This window comes from Polistes dominula, unplaced genomic scaffold (genome assembly GCF_049000335.1).
Source record: "Polistes dominula isolate Pdom_NZ unplaced genomic scaffold, Pdom_raw_medaka contig_75, whole genome shotgun sequence".
Lineage (NCBI taxonomy): Eukaryota > Metazoa > Arthropoda > Insecta > Hymenoptera > Vespidae > Polistes > Polistes dominula.
In genome coordinates, this window is record NW_028301003.1 from 3,537,609 (window position 1) to 3,558,183 (window position 20,575).

The 20,575-nt window shown below is 36.2% G+C and overlaps 2 protein-coding genes across 2 annotated transcripts; both read right to left on the bottom strand.

Moving 5' to 3' along the window:
- Positions 1-434: 434 nt before the first annotated feature.
- LOC149032165 (uncharacterized) lies at positions 435-3,785 on the bottom strand. Its single transcript, XM_089173833.1, has 2 exons — positions 3,360-3,785; positions 435-2,390 (listed from the first exon to the last, which is right to left on the bottom strand). Exon 2 carries the CDS (start codon positions 1,348-1,350, stop codon positions 445-447), a length of 906 nt encoding a protein of 301 aa, XP_089029959.1. The 5' UTR covers positions 1,351-2,390; positions 3,360-3,785; the 3' UTR covers positions 435-444.
- A 6,337-nt stretch (positions 3,786-10,122) lies between these two features.
- On the bottom strand, positions 10,123-11,298 carry LOC149032166 (uncharacterized). The gene has a single exon (XM_089173996.1). The coding sequence runs from the start codon at positions 11,296-11,298 to the stop codon at positions 10,123-10,125; it is 1,176 nt and encodes a 391-aa protein (XP_089030122.1).
- Positions 11,299-20,575: the final 9,277 nt, after the last annotated feature.

Genomic DNA, 20,575 nt, shown 5'->3' on the forward strand with positions numbered 1-20,575 from the left:
CATAACAATATCCTTCTTAATATAATTATCATTTTTTGTTTTCATTCTATTTTTACAAAGCTTAATTTCCAGAACAAATACTTATGGTTTAAATATAAATATTTTTAATTTAATAATATAATTGTATGTAATCTAAAATTTCTAATTTAAAATTTTTAATAATGTGCAGGATTATTGTAAAAAAAAAACGCGCAGTTTTTGGACTATTTCATTTTTGTTATCTTTTCTAGTGTAATGTTTTAATCGGAACATTTTTGTTCTTAACAAGTTTCATAGTTTCTTGAATAATTTTACTGCTGTAGAATGATAGAAGATCTTATAATAATAAGATCTCTTTTATTAGATAATTATTCACATGAATTGTACAATACAGCCAATTTCTAGAAATTAAAGATAATTTTTATTGTTTTATTTATATTCTGTATAAGTTCCTGTAATTATTTTTTATTCATCTTCGAGAAAACTTAATTCATTTGAATATGCAGTTGCAATTAATGCAATTTTATAGAATCTTACATCAGAATATTTATCTATATAACTTTTTATTCTATCGTCATTGATTCCATGACGGAATTGGTCGCATAATCTTATATACTTACGATCTCCATAATCGCATTGATCTATTATTTTCTCTAAACTTTCAGAAAAACTTTCGATCGTTTCTTGTTCATATTGCTTTCGATGCACGAAACGTCTTTTGTGTGAATAAGATACAGGAGATAAACTTAAACAACGAAGATAATGGTTTATTATATCTTCATATGGAAGTAAATTATAGTTAATATTTGGGTAAAATTTTTTAACATTAGCATGAACTTGTTTATTAACCATGTAATTGAAAAAATCAATGCGTTCAAAGTATGTGAGTATGATAGTATTTGTTAAGTACTGAAATCTATTTAACCAAGCATAAAATACACCTCCATTTTCAGGACTGTATGTATGAATCCTTGAAACTGTTGGTTGTAAAACGATTGCCATTTTTTTAAATCGAGTTAATTCAATGGCAAATTCTGTTATTTCATCGAACGATAAGCCATGAACGTTGCTTATAATTGTTCTTATTTCCTCGTCACGTATTCCTTTAAGAAATTGTTCGCATAATTTGTCATCTAATGGACTTGTATAGAAACACTTATCGCATAATTTTCGTAAATTTATAATATAAGATTTTAAAGTTTCATTTTTATATTGCATTCGACATGTAAAACAATTTCTATATAAATAATTTTCATTACTGGGGTCAAAATAACGTAGGTAATAAGTAATTTTATCGTCGTATGGACGTTTAGAGAAGTTGACAGAAGGAAAATTCTGTTCGACACATTTGTGGATATCATTGTGTACCATATCATTAAAGAATTGAAGCCTTTTTTTTTTTGTACATTTATAAAATCTAATATGTGCTCAAATTTATTTAACCATTCACAAAATTTGACCTCATTATCTGAATTGTAAATACTAATTATTGAAATTGCTGGTTTAATGTACCGAGCTAGTTCCAAATTTTTTGCAAACTCAATACCTAAGATTACATCGGAACGTGTTTGTTGATCAGGAATTTCTACTAAATAATTAATTAGTTTTATATCGTTTAATCTAGGAAGCATTATTTCGGTTAAATATTTATTCAAAATTTTCATGGAACTGTAACAATTATAAATTTTTTCTAAATTACTAGCATATTTTGTTATAGCAATTCGTTCATATTGATTTCGATGTTCAAAAGGTTTTCGGTGCAAAAGAATTTCGTCGGAATAATTGAAATAATTAATGTAATAGCTTATTATCTTTTCGTATGATAGTTCGGTGAAGTTGACATTAGGATATTCCTTCTCGATTTGTTCGTGTATATTTTTATTTACCATTTCAAGGAATAATTCAGCCTTTTTATGGTCTAGTACTTTGAATACATATGCCAGATATTCGAATTTATTTAACCACCACCAGAAAGTCTTTTTTTTATTCATTTCATCAGGATACATCATTCGTGAAGCATCATTTACATAACATATTAGTTGATTCACTTCGTTTAGGAAAGATTCCATGTCCATTGGTCTTTAAACAGAAAACGCTTTATATTATTTATTGTATGTATATCGATAATATTTTAAAAGTTATTTGTTGTGACTTTTTAGAAGTGAAAGCTTCTTAAGATTCTGTGTTCTTTAAAAATGAATAAGATGCAAGCAAGCGATATAACGGACGATAATGGCAGAATATTTGTGCAAGAATATTCGAAAATTAGGTAAGCGACTCTGTGTTAGCATATCAGCCGCTAGTCTCGTGGAATGAAAATTAGTTTCTTAGTGGTCCCCAGGGTAAGTGGGTCCTAGTCACCACGACACAGCGTGTCGTCAGGTTGCAGATAGAGGAAGAGCCTCTTTGTCCTGCAGAGGGATAGAATTTAGCTGTGAATAAATTAAGAAAATCATGTGTGACGATAACACGTGTTAGAAGTGAGACCTTCAAAAAACTATGTTTTAAGAGAATGAAACGGATGAGCAGTCTCAAGAGTAAGATAATTGTGTAAGATTTATTTATTATAATATTCCTACCATGTATATAAAAAGGCATTGGTGTGATCTTGATATGGGGGTAGCTAATAAAAACTATCACTTTCCAAATTGTATCAATTAAGATAGAATGCCGAGTGCGATAGCCATCGATAAAAACAAATACATATATATATATATACATGTAGGATTGGGTTTAGTGTAGAGGTCCGAGGTTATCGTACACCCAGTTTAATCCTACTGACAAAATATATTTTTAAAAAATAGATATAATAAACAAAGCATGGGTATCGTTCGAAAACCTTCCAGACTCACATAGGACTTACACAACTTACATAACTTACAAAGACAGACTACACACCTTCTTTTTTTAATTCGTACGTAGGTTCGTTCTTACCTTATTCTTTTGTGGCCTACACTCTTATCTTCGTTTATTTCTACTCTTATATTGCTTCTACATACATACAAGTTTAGTGTCGAGATGATATTAGTCCTCGTTTCCTAAATGCAGTCTCACACAAACGCATGCATATATAAAGCTTAGTAGTCAAGAGTGGGGCTACGAAGCAAAGAATGAGAATAAGAAAAACTGTATAGCTATATTCTGTCTCATTCTCTCGCAGGTTCAATCCTATATTGGTCTCTTTTTCTCTTTTTACTTAAAAGGAGAGTGCAAAGTCGTATTTTGTTAAAATTTTGTAGGATGATAAATTTTGCTTTTCTGCTCACATGACTATATGGGCTTTTGTTCAATTACAACTTGCTTTTTTGAAGGTTTCACTTCTAACGTATATGTTATGATCTTCACACGTTATATTTATTTAATCTAATAAATTTACTTACAGATATATTTTCTATTTATAATTTTTTTTCTTTAATCAACAATTTTAATACACTCTTCATAAAGTAATTCGAAACACTATTATTTTAAGAACATGAATGTAAGTTATATATTTAGTTATTTTTTTAGCAGGTTTATTTATAAGTAGAAGACCCACGTATTGTAATGCTTATTAAAATTTTGTTCATAAATTATAAAGATTACACGAATAAACGTTAATAACTTCAACTAATATCTTAACGATTTAACGTATGCTTAACGACTAATCGATTTAAATCTTATTGCTTATTGATAATAGTGGTGAGGGAGATTTATTTTAGTGGCCTACATTTGTCTTTAGTATAAATAATAACATATAAACTAATAAGCAGAATAAACAGTTCAAACAATATAATCAATTTAAATGGGTAACAGTGTAAACAGTTAGATTATTCCCTTCCTATGTTTTTGTGAAATTATATATTAATAGAATTCTATAATATCGACGTATAAATATTCTCTTTATATCTTGATAAGTAATAATTAATCTAATAATATTTTAAGAAGTTTTAAATAATATAAAAGTATTTTTTTAATTTTTTTACTTACAAATTTTTATTAGGTTTTCCTCATACTAAATTTATAATCAGTCCTTGCATGCATGTAGAAAATTTCTTCTGTCTGGTAAGTTTTTTAAAAAAATTGGAATTGGAATTTGCAGACAAAACTATAAGAACTCTCATAAAGTTTATCATCGTTTAGTTAAGTACAAGAACCGTTCTTTATTAAATTGTAATATATCCTTACAAATAAAATAAATGGACATACATATACATTATTAATTATATGAAACGAGTTTACTGCTTGATTAGAAAAAATGAACTACCCTTTAGGATTTTTTTTCTTTTCTTTGGTCTACGCCTCGACGTAAAAAATTCTATCATTATTCAACTGTTTCCATTTCTTTGATGATTTGCTACTCTCTCTTTCGTTCAAGTTTTTCACATGTACTTTAATTTAATTACATTCATTTACTCATACATCACATACATTACATAAATAATTGATTTCATTATTTAGTCAAAAATTTAAATAAATAGGAAATATAATTATTTTGTTAAATTTTATTCCTACAAAATTTTGGTATTTATAACAAACTTTTATGTTTTAAACAATAATATATTTCTTTAATTGTGTAAAAAATAATTATAAGCATTTAAAATTCCTCGATAACGTGTAGGAATATTGTTTAAAAGTAAAAACACAGGTTTATTGCTTAATTCATTTTCGTCTAACCTTTTGTAATGTAATGTTCTAAGTGGAACTTCTTTATTCTTAAATAGTTGAGTTAAGTCAAATTCACTGATTTGGAATACTTTTTTAGGATGTTACAGTAATAAGATAATTTTTTTTAATTACGTAATTTTTGCGAATTGCAAAGTATACAAAATTGCGCTATTTTTCGCTTCCTTTATTCCGTTTTAATCTGCATACAGTTGTGGTATCTGTAATATCTTAAGTTTTTTTATTAGCCTTTATAGTATAAATATGTATATAGAAATGACTTATTTTTTAAATATAATGGCAAATGCTACAGTATCTGTAAATATATATTACTTAAGTAAGTTCTTACAATATCTTCTTTTATTTCATCAATTAATTGTTCGCATAATTCTTCTTTCAAGTTACTCACGCAAACTCATTCACTAAGTATTTTGCGTAAACTATTGGCATATTTTTCTATCGATTCATTTTCATATTGCGTATGACATTTAAAACGACTTATATTAAAATAAGCTTCGTAACAAGGTGCAAAATAACGTAAATAATAATTTATTATCTCATCCTAAGTAAGTTCAGGAAAATTGAAGGATGAGTAAGTTTGCTTGACGCATGTACGAACGTATTTATTAACAATTTTATTAAAGAATTTAATGATTTTATTATCTGGTAAGACATCGACAATATCCTCTACATACTTGAATTTTGTTGTTGTTCTTAAATAGTTTATAAAACAATTCTACTGACGTAGACCGATAGAAAATCTTTTGATAAAAAGGTCATTTTTATTAGATGATTAGATGAAACTTGATTTTATTGGAATTATTTACGTGAATTGTAATAGTTAACAAATTTCCCTGAATTAAGATAACTTTTTATTTTTTAATTATTTACTGTTAAATTTCCTTGCAGCTTCTTTTTATTCATCGTCCAAAAAACGTAATTCATTTGAATATGCAATTGCAATTGATACCATTATATCGAATGATAGTTTAGAATATTTATCTATATAATTTTTTATTCTATCGTCATTGATTCCATAACGGAATTGGTCGCATAATCTTATATACTTAAGATCCGTATAATCGCGTATATCTATTATTTTCTCTAAACTTTTAGCAAAACTTTTAATCGTTTCTTGTTCATATTGTATTCGATGCACAAAACGTCTTTTGTGTGAATAGGATACAGGAGATAAACTTAAACAACGAAGATAATGGTTTAATATCTCTTCGTATGAAAGTAAACCAGAGTCAATATTTGGGTAACATTTTTTAACATGAGCATGAACATATTTATCAACCATGTAATTGAAAAAATCAATGCGTTCAAAGTATGTGAGTAGGATAGTATTTGCTACGTACTGAAATCTATTTAACCAAGCATAAAATACACCTCCATTTTCAGGACTGTATGTATGAATCCTTGAAACTGTTGGTTGTAAAACGATTGCCATTGTTTTAAATCGAGTTAATTTATTGGCAAATTCTGTTGTTTCATCGAACGATAAGCCATGAACTTTGTTTATAATTGTTCTTATTTCATCGTCGCGTATTCCTTTAATAAATTGTTCGCATAATTTTTCATCTAATGGTCTTGTATAGGAACACTTTTCGTATAATTTTTGTAAATTATTAATATAATTTTCTAAAGTTTCATTTTTATATTGCATTCGACATGTAAAACAATTTCTATGTAAATTACTTTTATTACTAGAGTCAAAATAACGTAGATAATAATTAATTTTATCGTCGTATGGACGTTTAGAGAAGTTGACAGAAGGAAAATTCAGTTTGACACATTTATGGATATCATTGTGTACCATATCATTATAGAATTTAAGCTTTTTATCGTTTTGTAACATTAGAATATCTGATACGTATTCAAATTTATTTAACCATTCACAAAACTTGACTTCATTCTCTGGTTTGTAAATATTAATCATTGAAAGTTCTGCACAAATATAATAAGCTAATACAATTTTACTTGCATATGATCTGGCTAAAACTATGTTTTGCTCAGAATATATAGACAGTGGTTCTAAATATTTCGTTAACTTTATATTGCTGAATTTAGTAATCAATAAGTGTTTTATCCCTAATATTAAATAAAATTTATATGGGCACGTGTATTCACAAAGAGACGCATATGCATTTATAACTTTTTTTCATACTGTTCTCGATACTTGCAAAGTACCCTGAGCGAATGAATTTCGTCGGAATAATTGAAATAATAAATGTAACGGCTTATTATCTTTTCGTATGATAGTTCGGTGAAGTTGACATTATGATATTCATTCTTCATCTCTTCGTGTATATTTTTATTTACCATTTCAAGAAATAATTCAGCCTTTTTATGATCTGGTACTTCGAATACATTTGCCAGATATTCGAATTTTTTTAACCACAACCAGAAAGTCTTTTTTATTCATTTTATCAGGATATATCATTTGTAGTGCATCATTTAGATAATGTAATAATTGATTATCTTTTTGTACATAATCCATGTCCTTTGGTCCTTTAACAGAAAACTCTTTATATTATTTATTATATGTACATCGATAATATTTTAAAAGGTATTTGTTGTGATTTTTAAGAAGTAAAAACTTCTTTAGAATCGGGTTGATTTTAAACCGAAAAGAACAAAAAAGCGTGGTTGTTGAATGATATGTACCCGTTTCATTGAGATGAAAAAAGAGAAAACGAGACAAAAATATTTATATCTATAACATTTAGCCTGCGATAGAATAGAATGGAATATAGTAGACAGTTTTTCCTTTCTTTTAGATTTTCTTTATTTCTACAGTATGTTTTTTGAAGTAAAAACTTCTTTAGAATGTGAGTGATTTGAAAAAAATGAAACGCGGCGATGCAGAGCTGCGATGTAACCGAGCGATTTATCGCGGCGAAGAAACGGCCACGATACTAAATAAAAAGAGAAAAAGATACAAACATATAGGATTAAGCCAGCAAAAGAATGAGACGTAATATAGCTATATAGTTTTTCCTATTCTCGGTCTCTTCTTTATGCTCTGCTTCGTAGTTATCGCTCCTGGTTATATATTTGTGTGTTTGTGTGCGACTACATACTACGAAGCGTGGACTCATATAATTTCGATATTAAACCTGTTTGTAGGTAAAAGATATAGAAGGGTAGAAGAATAAAATATACAGAGATAAACGGGTGGGTAGGCGACAAAAGAATAACGTACAAGCGAACCGACGGTCGAAATAAAGAAAGAAGGTGTGCAGTTTGCTTTGTAAGTTGTGTAAGTGTGTAAGGCTGTGTAAGTCTGAAAAGTTCTCAAACGATACCAATGCTTTGTTTACTGCATCAGACCACACGTTTTGCAAAATTAGAGAACCGTGGAATATATAAAATGGTATATATGGAAATAAAGGAGTGGGTATTTACATATATTTTAAATGTCTTTTATCACTAAGAATAAACTAGGCGTAACCTAACTTTGCACCTCTACACTAAACCAAATCTTACATGTATATATGTGGGATTCCCTTTCTCATGTTAGTCTTCCTAAAGGATATCTAACAAGTAAAAAGGAAAGAATTCCGCGGGGTTATTAATAGGTTGATGTAGAAAGAAAAACCTCTCTTCACGGATATGCAATATATTTAATATAAAGAAGTAAAGATACAGAGTGACGATAAAACGCCTTCTTTGCTCGGCTACTAAACGATGACTGACTTTTGGTTTCTTTTCTTTAATTTACTTTCTCGGGTGACGCTCTTTCTATCGTTATTCGGTTGTTTATATTACATAGTTTATCCTTTGCCTAATTATATCCGATAAGTACACTCTGGCCCACTCATGCTTAGGTGTTCTCACTCACATTCTCACACCCCACATATATATGTTTCTTTCTATGGCTATCGCATTCGGCATTCTATCTTAATTGATACAATTTGGAAAGTGATAGTTTTGGTTACCTACCCCTATCCCAAGATCATACCGGTGCTCTTTTTTTATATATGGTAACGATATTATAATACATAAATCTTACAATTATCTTACTCTTGACACTGTGCATCCGTCTTACTCTCTTGAAACTTAGTTTTTTGAAGGTTTTACTTCTAACACGTGTGATCTGCACATATGATATTTTTATTTTTATTGGAAATATAATAGCAAGTATGATATATTGGAATTTTTTGTATGCTTTCTTAATTAATAACCAATGGCATGAGTTAATTATAATATTTGCGTTTTAAAAGACTGTATACTAATATTTCAATTAAAGAAAAACATTTTTAAATAGAAAAAATTTTACACGTTCGGTAAAAAACATACACCATATTGTCGGACGAGTATCTCCATGACAAACCAATTAAACATTTACGAAGAAGGATTGGTCTGAGGACTTTGGACAGTTTAATGGATTAGAATAGTCGCTTGGAAACCGAAAGATTCGGGTTTAGAATCCCGGTCAATTCCATCAAGCAGTCCAGTCTTTTTTCCACTAATCTTATAATATTTGCTATTATATTTTAAATAAAAATAGTACAACTTACTGTAGAAATATAGAAAAAAATATTATTATAATATGCAAATAAATAAAATAAGTAAAAAATATTTCCAATACTTGGCACTCCACTTATTCCCTAAAAACTGCGTTTTTGAAGGTTTCATTTGTAACGTGTATGATCTGCACACATGGTATCTAATTAATCTAATCAACTTACTGACAAATAAATTTTATCTTTACAATTTTATTTGCTTTAAAGAATAATTTAAATACACTTTTCATATAATAATTTGAAACACTTTTATTTAAGGAACACGTGTAAAAGTTATTTATTTTCTGTATTTTTTTTTACTTTCATTTATAAATAAAAGATCCAAGTTTTGTAAAGCTTGTTAAAAGTTTATTCATAAATTATAAAAATTACGCGAAATAATGTTTATAACTTCTAGTAATATCTAAATGATACAACGTGTGCTTAACGACTAATAAATTTAAATCCTATTGATTTGAAATAAATATAATGAAGGAAATTTATATCAGCTTCCTACATTTGTCATTAGAAATAATAACATATTCATGTAAATACGTATAAGCACAATAAACAATAAATACAATATAATACATTTAAAAGGGTAACAGTTTAAACCATTACATTATCCATTTCCTACGATGTTGTGAAATTCTATACTATTAGAAATCTATAATATCGACGCATAAATATTCTCACTATATCTTGATAAGTTTTAATCAATCTAATAATATTTTAAGAAGTATTAAATAATGTAAAGGTATCATTTTATGTTTTATGTAAAAGCTCTAATTAGGTTTTTCTCTTTTTTTTTCCTTGCGGTTTGTTTACCCGGCGATCAGTCTCTGGACCATTGTGCTCGGGCCCCTTGCGGGGAAAAACCTATGACCGTAGCGGTCCTGCGGGCAGCCCCGACTCCCTTGCAAAGCGCAGCAGTCTGGCCGCCCCTGAGCCCACTAGGTCGAAAATGTTGTTGGCGGTAGTCCCAAGGACATCATTTCTGACGTCCGCGAGCCCAACGCATTGAGTTATGAGATGAAGGGGTATCCTCCCCTTCGCCGCACCTGCCGCAGACCGAGTCTTGTGCAAGGCCCAGTCGCGTAAGGTGCTTTCTAAGGTGCCAGTGCCCGGTGACCAATCCTACAACCAGCCCTAATTGGGCTCGGTCCAGGTTGATCAACTCGGTACATAGCTTCTCTGAAGGCCCTGAAAACAGAGCCTTCGTGTGCCTCATGTCAGGGCCTTGCATCCCGAGATCTCTGAAGCGGTCCGTGGCCCACTTCTTAGACCTCCTCCGCATGAGCCCCTCTGACACGATGATGTGGCATTGGTTTGCCAGATCGTTCCGTGAACCTCCAAGTTTGGCAAGCTCGTGCGCCCTTTCGTTGCCCTGAACGCCACTATGACCAAGGACCCAGAGCAGCCTTACTCTGTTGACACAGCCTAGCCGTGTCAAAAAGTCGACACAGTCCTTCACCAGCCCTGACTTGACAATGGTGCTGTGTACAAGTCTGAGCGCAGTGTGGCTGTCACTACAAATGTAGATATGTTTGCCATAGTACCCACTTTCAAGGATACTGTGGGCGCCGGCCCGAATTGCAAACAACTCCGTTTGAAGAACAGAAGCGGTACCGGTTAGGGTGTAGGACAATTCGGTCCTAGGCCCTCCAGACCAGACCCCTGCTCCCGCGTTGGAACCCGCTTTAGCCCCATCTGTATACCAGACAGGCCCTGCGAGTGCCAATAAATGATTTGGGTCCGCTGCCCATGACTGTCTGTCTGGGAAGAGGACCTCATAATTGTGCTGGAAATGGTACACCTTTGGGCACCAGTCACCTCCAAGACGGTTGACTTTCTCGAAGTCTTCCGTTCTTGACAGGATCGATGCGTGCCCGTGGGAGGCCCGCCTCCAGCTTCCACTGACTAGCAGCCTAAAGGCTGCGCTTCTGGCTCTCTCCTCCGCTGCAATGTGCGGAGGTAAGATGTTGAGCAGGGCCCCTATAGCCAGGGTCGGAGTAGTGCGCATCGCACCCGTAATTCCCAGCCTTGTTAGCCTGTAGACCCTGTCTAACGCTTTCCTGTTTTGAGCCCGCTCGACGCCGTGCCACAAAACTAGGGAGGCGTACGTTAGTTGAGGGACCAGTATGGCGGTGTAAATCCACCTAACCATCCGTGGTTTTAACCCCCACGTCTTTCCAAACATTTTCTTGCCGGCCCAGAAAGTAATAATAGCCTTCCTGGCCTGGTTGTCGATGTGGCTTTTCCAACTGAGCTTGCTATCGAGCGTCACCCCCAGGTAGCGAACTTCTCGGGAGAACGTCAGCTTAGTTCTAAATATTGAGGGAGGCCTTATATTGAAATGCCTCTTCCTCGTAAAAAGCACCATCTCAGTCTTATTCGGGTTCACCCTCAAAGACACCGACGTGCACCAATCCTAAAGATGTAGAGCGCTCTTTGCATCTTGCTCGACATCGTAGCCGGGTGATTGCCGGTGACCGCTATGCAGATGTCATCGGCAAACCCAACCGTTTTAACTGCTAGCTCCCCGAGCCTACTCAGGAGCCCGTCGACAACCATGAGCCACATCAGTGGGGAAGTGACTCCACCCTGAGGGCACCCTCTGTCGACGTGCGCCCTGATGTCCGTCCCGTTGAGACTAGCAGTGATGATACGTTAGCGGAGCATGAAGTCCAACCACTGGACGATAGTGTCGTCGATGTGAAAATCCCTCACTGCTCCGCATATAGCTTCGAAAGAGGTGTTATCAAACGCCCCCTCGACGTCTAAAAAAACACATAACGTGGCTTCTTTCCTGTCGAGGGCACCTTCGATCTCGCGAACGAGGCCATGGAGAGCCGTCTCGACAGATTTACCTGCTTAGTAAGCGTGTTGCGATGGCTGCACCGGCGGCCTCGCCAGCGCTCCATCTCTTATAAACCTATCAACGAGTCTCTCCAGCGTTTTCAGCAGAAAAGACGTCAAGCTGATGGGCCTAAAAGCCTTTGTTTGGTCATATCTGTCTTTTCCCGTTTTTGGGATAAAGACTATTTTGGCCTCCCGCCATGGCTAAGGTACGTATCTCAAAGCGAGACACGCTCTAAAGACACGGATCAGATGCTTGACTAGCCCATCCCCTCCATTCTGAAGAAGAGCGGGGAAGGCCCGTCAGCCCCCGGGCTCTTGTACCCGCCGAACGAGTCCAGAGCCCAGCGAATCCTTTCATACGTTACCACTACTGCAGCAGTGGTCCAGTCACCAGGTCACGTGGCGCGGAGATCCCCCTGAGTCGAGGGGTTATGCTCGACCTGACCAGATACCGGAAAATGTACCTCCAGTAGGTGGGCGATAATGTCCTCGTGTTTCTCAAGCTGCTCCCCGTTCGGGAGAGAGAGAGTCCATAGAGGCTTGATTGTGGGCCATTAGCGAGGACTCTGCAAAGTTTGGCCACTAAAGAAAGGGCCTCAACTTCAGAGCAGAATTTCCTCCAGGCCTCACGTTTAGATTTCTTAATGAGCTTCTTATAGGCCCTCTGCTCGTTCCTATAATTAGCCCAATCTTCAGAGCCATTTGATTTTAAGGCTTTATTTAGGAGGCGGCGAGAACTCGAGCGCAGTGAGCTCAACTCTTTGCTCCACCATGCTACTCTTGTCCTGCCCCCCTGTGTCCTAAGAGGGCAAGCAGCTTCGAAGGCTTGAGTGATAGAAGAGAAGAGTAAGCTCACTCGTTCCTCGATCAGACCCTCAGTCCTTAATCCTCCGCCCATTCCCAGGAGCCTGCCTTCAAGGTCCCTCTTGTAGAGAGCCCAGTCAGTGGCCCTTGGGTCTCGGTAGGTCCTGACAACGGGCTGTGCCGTCTCAATCCTGAGCTTGAAGAGGATGCGGCGGTGATCCGAGAGTGAACCCTCATCGTCCACTCGCCACTCCTCAAGCCACCGAGCCACTCTAGGGTTGCCCAGTGTTAAGTCGATCACCACTTGTCTCTTTGAGGTGACGAAGGTTGGTCTGGATCCCCTATTTAGGATCTCCAGATTCGACGACGAGAGGTACTCCAGCAAAGCCGTCCCTCTCTTATTTGTATTTGAGCTGCCCCATGCGACGTGGTGCAAGTTAGCGTCGCACCCGATCACAAGGTCCAGCCCTTCTCTGCAGCAGTGTTCAACTACGGCCCTCAGTTCCTCTGTAGGCGGATGTTCGGCCTACACCTATGAGTCGTAAGGGAAGTACGCTGAACAGACGATAAGGTCGGTCAGCCCACCTCCCAACGTAAACTTAATTGAGGTCACCGCAAGGTCCCTGCTGCAGAATCTGCTTAGCTTCAGGGTGTGGTGCCTTTTGGATACAAGGACACACGCCCTTGGGCCGGGTTCGCATGGGTCATATACCAATGTCCCCATGCTGCGATCTATCCCCTTAACAAGCCCACCATAGATCCAGGGTTCCTGTATGAGGGATATGTCTGTCTGCTCCACTGCTAGGTTTTGGCTGAGTACCGCCGAGGCCGCTATACAGTGTTGCAGATTGATTTGTAACAGTTGGAGGTGATGGCGCGTGCGCCCTTCTCCCTTTGTTTTGATTTGGGGAGAGGGAGGGAAAGGAAGGGGAGGAGAGGATAGGTATTGGAGGGGGTATGGAATGGGGAAGAGGACAACAGGTCACACTACCGGCCATCGTCCTCAATCCCTTGTCTCTCAAATGCCTTCGAGGCCTCTATGGTCCCCTGGGGCGTTGTAGACGGCCCCGTTAGGGACCCAGCAATGATCCGTTGGACACCCTGGCGGGTCTTCTCACGGGTCGTCTTGAACAGGGCAATGGCCTTGGGCGGTCTACCTCTGGCCTTCGCCCCGTCCCCGTTTTTCCATCGGACTGAGCCCTTGCCACCGCGTCCTTTGCGTCAGTAAGCGCATGTGACGTGTTGGCAAGTTCCCGCTCCTTCGGCGTCAGCCTGGAGACGGCTCTCTGCGTAGCGGTGGTCCCTGTAGCCGCAGTCGACTCCACCGGACCCCGCGCTGCGCTTCCGCTCCTGGATCACTCTTGGTCCTCATAGGAGCAGGTGCCCGCCCTCCCGCCTTCGCTCCGACCAGGGCTTCGTAAAAACAGGCCCTGCCCAGACCAAAGTGAGGGGCGAGCTTCAGCTTTTTCAGCTGGCCTAGAGAGGCCGCATCCACGCCTAACACAGCGGGGATCTTGCCTTGGACAGCTCTTCGGTCCCACACCCTCGACAAGGAGGCTGAGAGTCCCGGGTTCTGCCTTTGGAGTCTCATGAAGATGGTCGGCATGTCCTCGTCCGTGTCGGGGAACACCGCCGTCATCTTCTTCAGCCTGGGGAGGTATTCTCTCCAGCACCTGGAGTTGAGCTCCCTTCCAGGGTTTAAGACTCGGGACCATGGCCTTAAGCCATGTCTTCGTCTGGTCGTCCGAACAGGTTATCCAGAGGACTCCCTGCCCGTAAAAGCGCCTCTTGCCTCTTGAAGCGTGGGACTACCTGATCCATTGGGATCGAGTCCAGCGCCCCGAGAAGTGCCCGCACTAATAGCACACTCTGCCCCTGGCCGAGAGCCACATTGAGGAAATCAGCCGGCGCGATGGCCAGCCTCATATCCCCAGCTACAGCATCCGCGTAACTAGTAGGACTTGTGGCGACCCTACTCTTTTTGATAGCTGCGGATCTTTCCGGCGGGGTGCTGTCCGAAGGTCCAGGCCTCTTGGTAAGGCCCTAACCAGCGACTGCACCCTTTGCCTCATCCTCGCGGTGCGACTTAGGGGCTGGGCCCTGCAAAGCCAATCTGGCTTTGCGTGCCCTTCTCTTCGCAGCCCCGCTCCGGTTTTTCTTCTTTTTTGTTTTGGGCGATGAGTCCGTGGGTCCAGCTTTCGCCGATCCCTCTTCCCCAACGCTCAAGATCGTATCCTTGTCGACTGGAGTGGGTTCTTCATGCGAAGTCCCCACGCTGGCATGTGTTTTTGTTTGAGTGTTAATTTTTGTGATATCCATATGAGTCCTATGTGTGGACAGGAAATAAACGGTCTGTCACCACAGAACCTGTTGCGGTGATAAGGCAAGATACAATGGGGGTTAGCCCGGTACCCCAAGGGCATCGTTTGCGACACTTTACCCAAGTGCCATACAGCCATCGGCACGATTGCTTCCACCTTAGCTTGGGGAGTGGTCCGCGGCGTGGCCTTCGATCCCCCAGGCCGATTTTAACGTCAGCCGAGTCCCTTATAGCCTGCACTATCCCGGGGTTCCTTGGGCCCCCGTGCTCGGGGTCGAAGTCGCTAATGACGCTCCTTCCTCCGTATCCGCCACCTGAAGACGCGCCCGGTTAGCCTTACGCATGCCCCCGGACCTCTGCACGAGGTCCGGTGAGCCCGGGGGTTTTTCTTTTACTAAATTTATAATCAGTCCTTGCATGCATGTAGAAAACTTATTTTGTCTAGTTTGTTTTCTAGAATGGAGTCCGTTGAAAAAAACAATAGGAACTCTGGTATATTTAGTTAGGTAAAAAAAACGTTCTTTATTATAAAAATGCAATATATTCATACAATAAAATAAAACAACACACACATAAACATATAAAATAATAATTTTAAACAAGATGTGCTCGCTTTTCTAATTATAAAAACTAACTGATTTATAGATGATGTTCATTTATTTTTTCAATAGCTCGTCAAAAAAAATTATATCGTTATTCTACTGTTAACATTTTTGAGTCGATTTGCTACCCGCTTTCATTAAAGTTTCTTATACATACTTTAACTTTACTTCACCCGTCTACACAATCATAATATTGGGATCTCTGGCAGTGGCGGGGCTTACCCTAGCACGAAAAATATGAACTAGAGACTGGATGGGTCTGTGTATTACTTGTATAACCAAAATAGAGAACAACGTGTATAACATTATTATTTATATTTTATTTATTTATTATTTATATTATTATTATTTTAATTTTTTTGTAATTAAATAAAATAAAATGAAACTTACATTGCAAGAAATTTTTAAATTTGCTTGCACAAAACCAAGCAATAAAAATTTTATTGGTAGTGAAAGTGTATTAAATGTTGGACATGTGATTAAGTGTGGGCAAGTACCAAGTGGTGATTGTAATATTATAAGTATTTTAGCTTTTTGTTAACAAACTTCACATATTAAAGATAATTCACATGAAATAACTGGTAAAATATTAAAAAATGGTCGAATAATTAGAATGAGTTGTTCATGCAAGGCTGGTTTAAGTGGTATTTGTAAACATGTTGTTGCAGTTTTGCAATATCACTAACTGTCACTAATTCAATTGATCTTCTACGTATTCTTTCTTCTCGAGAATCTATTTGATCTACAAGACAAACATATTCTTTGGATGATCCTAAAGGAAGATTTTGACTAGGAATACTTTTTTTTTTTAAATAAGTTCGAGTTGAATCAATAGCTATAACAATACACAAAAACAATATAAGCATGAGTAAATTTATTGATTTAACAATTTATAATAACCAAAAAAAATAATTATTGAAAATACTAACGTGAAGCTAAAAAATCATCTTTTAATAAAATGGAGTGAACAGACTTTCATATTGGGAGTTGTACTTTTTCCAATTTTTAGCGCTCGTACCCGAGCTATATGTCTATTATTTATTTCTTTATCACTAAATTTGTTTATTCGATAAACTAATTGTTTTTTACGAGGTGAAATTTGAAAAAATCTCATTTTTTCATCACGACAAGCTATGCTTATACAACCAAATACACAGCAATACACTTTACTTTTATTTTTTCTTGCTGGGAACTCCATAACAAAAAAAAATTCTTTGCAACAGCTTTTTAGGTTAACGATATTAGGTTTTTTCAATTCTACTTTCAATAATAAATAAGCAAGTAATAAAATTAAAAATATAAATATTTCCACATAATTATCGTGTAGTTTAAATCAGCTGTCAGCAATTCCCCTTACCGCTCTAGTTCTGAATTTAGTCACCAGATAGCGTATTCAAGTGCTAAAGATCCCAATACATTAAGAATTAAATAAGGATGTACGATCCGAAAGGATCGTACTGTAATTAGCGGCATTCGAAATTCGCGCGCGTCCATCGATTAGGATTCTAGATCGATACTCATTGTGAGCATCGATCAACTACCAGTAACTATCCAAGAGCTCCTCTAGTTACCCCCACCTCTCGCATCCCCACTTCTCAATCCCCTACTGCATACGCCCTGCTGGGCCAGTACAAAGGGACATTCATCCTACTTCTTCACCGGACACTTACGACTACACATCTTCAAGAATTATACAGGCCACATTGGACAAAGGCTTTAAGAATTCACAAAGGACAACGAAAAGAATATCCTAATCTTCAAGACTCGTGAAAGTGAGCCCATTCAACATCACAACCCTTCAGGTTGTGATCGCTATACTTAAGGAGTGCGAGAGGTGAGATCTTTCCAATATATATATATATATATATTTCCCATCGACGGTATTTTCCCACGTGGTAACACCACGTGGTGCACTTTTATTGTATAATCAAATATCATGCAGGGTTTTTATGCCGCAAGGCTTTTCCCTGACGAGCTAATAAAAAAAGGCATTGCTTCTTTGATTGGCTCAATCACGTGTTTTATTTTACACCTTAACCTAACCCTTTATTCTCCACTTCATAGCATATACAAATTGCCAGAGGACTCTTAGTCGAGAAATTTGGTCATAACAGAAGACTTTTCTGTTTTATTTATTTACTGTTAAATTTCCTTGCAGCTTCTTTTTATTCATCGTCCAAAAAACGTAATTTATTTGAATATGCAATTGCCATTGCTACCGTAATTTCGAATGATACGTCAGGATAATTATCTATATAATTTTTTATTCTATTGTCATTGAGTCCATAACGGAATTGGTCGCATAATATTTCATCCTTACGATCCGTATAATTGCATTGATCCATTATTTTCAATAAACTTTCAGCGAAACTTTTGACCGTTTCTTGATCATATTGCTCACGACACACGAAACATCTTCTGTGTGAAGAAAATTGTTGAAATATTATATGTTAAGTAAATTTAAGCTTATATTTAGAATGTAGTTGTCAATATATATAACCTTCATAATAAGTATGTGTATAACGATATTGACTGTTGTGATTGTTTCGTAAGCTAACCGAAAATATTCCGAATATTCTCGAACCGGAAATCGGAAAGAGTTTCTTGATTTAAATGTATTTAGAATAATCTAGAAACTTCGAGAAGGTTCGACGGAAGTGATTAGGACCATTGGTGGGGGAATGTATATATAAACACGGTGAAAAGGCAGCGACAGACCTTCTTGTTTCGGTGAGATTAGTTACATGTGTTCTATTATATTATATACTTCTTCTAATAAAACTCTTTAAAAGTATCTTCGAGTTCTTTTCTTAACATGGTAGCAAAGCATGGCTACGTGATTACGTGATTACTATATTAAAAAAGGTAATAGTGTTTACAAGTAATAAGAAGACAAATCCGCTCGTCTAAGAAAGTAAAAAAAAGTGCAGGTGTGAAATGAAGTTCGTGCTTAAATAAAATAATACAGGAAAACTCATATAAGCATACAGGAAAGCTTAATGAGTATCGAAGAAAAATATTGGTATCTGAAAGATAAAACTCCATGATGGGTGTATACAGTTACGAAGGAATAGGTAATTGTGTTTCTGTGCGTATTTGAAACGGAATCAGTGTTAAAGTGTGTACCCGTTGACGATTTAAGGAAGCTGTGTAAATATACTAAAGAGAAAGGAAAAGCAAGCACATAAAATAAAGAAGGGTTAATACAAATTTTGTCTGAATATCATAAAGAGAAGATTTATGATTTGTTGACATTGAATGATCTAAGAAATATAAGTAGATGGTTAATAGAAAATCATCTAGAAAATAAACGCAAATAAGAAGAAGAAAAAGAAGGAATAAGTGGAACAAAGTCAGAAGAAACAGACGAAATGGCAAGCAACGACGAGATTAATAGTTCCAATATTTAACAGGAAAAATTATAATATTTGGAAGAAGAGAATCTTACTACTTTTAAAAATGAAAAAATGTGTTGATCCATCAATTAAACAAAAATGGCCAACAGAAGATAGAGATCAATGGGAAGAAAACGATTTAAAAGCTATGAATTACATCTACAGTAGTATTTTAGATGATCAATTAGAATTTGTGAGTGAAAAGAATACGGCTTTTGAGATCATGAAAAAATGTGATATGTTATATTTAAAAGAATCGCCTGCCCTACAAATTTGTGTTAGAAATAAATTGGATCGATTGAGACTAAAAGATTTTCAAAATTCAATTTCATTTTTCACAGAATTTGAAAAGATGATAAATGAATTAAAGAATGCAGGTGGTAAAGTGGATGAAAATGAAAAATTGAATTACATGTTGAGAACGTTACCAGACTCATTAAGTTACGTAGGAGATTTATTAGATGTACTACAAGAAAAAGATAGAAATTGTGAATTCTTAAAAAATAAAATAAGCATGTGGGAAAGTGCAAACACAAGTGACAGTGGAAAGAAAAAAGCATCGTTTTTAAGGTTGAACAAAAAAAAAGATAATAATTTTTTTTGGATGCGGTAAACAAGAAAATTTTAAAAAAAGACTGCCTAAACTTATAGAGTAGGGGGACTGCTAGAATAGGTGGAGCACATTGGTAAGGAGATGCTCGGGAAAGACATCAGCATCAGCCGACTCAGCAGTTCCGAGGACGAGAAGGCAGCAGAGGCAGACAACAGGGTTTCTACAGAGGAAGAGGATACCGACACCGCGGCAACATAGCGAGGCAACACGATGCGACGGGTAGCAACAGTGAAGATGTAAATACGAGTCAGGTATCACCGGGATCATTTTTAGCACAGATAGATCGCGCGGATAATGTAAACGTGTATGATTGCGACGCGAAAAAAATAACCTGGCTATTAGATAGTGGTTGTACTGACCATATAGTAAATGATGAATCTTATTTTTTTGAGTCGATTATTTTAAAAACGCCGATAAACGTAAGAGTAGATTATGGGAGAATATTAAAAGGTACTAAGATAGATAATATCTTAACCTGTTTTAAAATAAATGGAATAAAAAATCCTATTGTTATATCAAATGTTTATTATGTGAAAGAAATGGATAAAAATCTTTTAAGTTATGCAAAGATAACTGACAAATATAAGATTGTTTCTATAAATAATACTTCAAAAATTTATAACGAACAAGAGAAATTGATAGCGATAGCATATAAGGAATATGGATTATATAAAATGCATAGTTTTATTGATGAAAGAAAATGTTACTCTATAGAAAATAATGAAAATAATATAACGCAAAAAGTAAGGTACCATACAATTTTGGGTCATGTTAATTTTAAATACTTAGATGTTATGTGCAAAAATAAATTAGTTGAAGGTTTGCCGGATAAATTAGAGTCAACATAT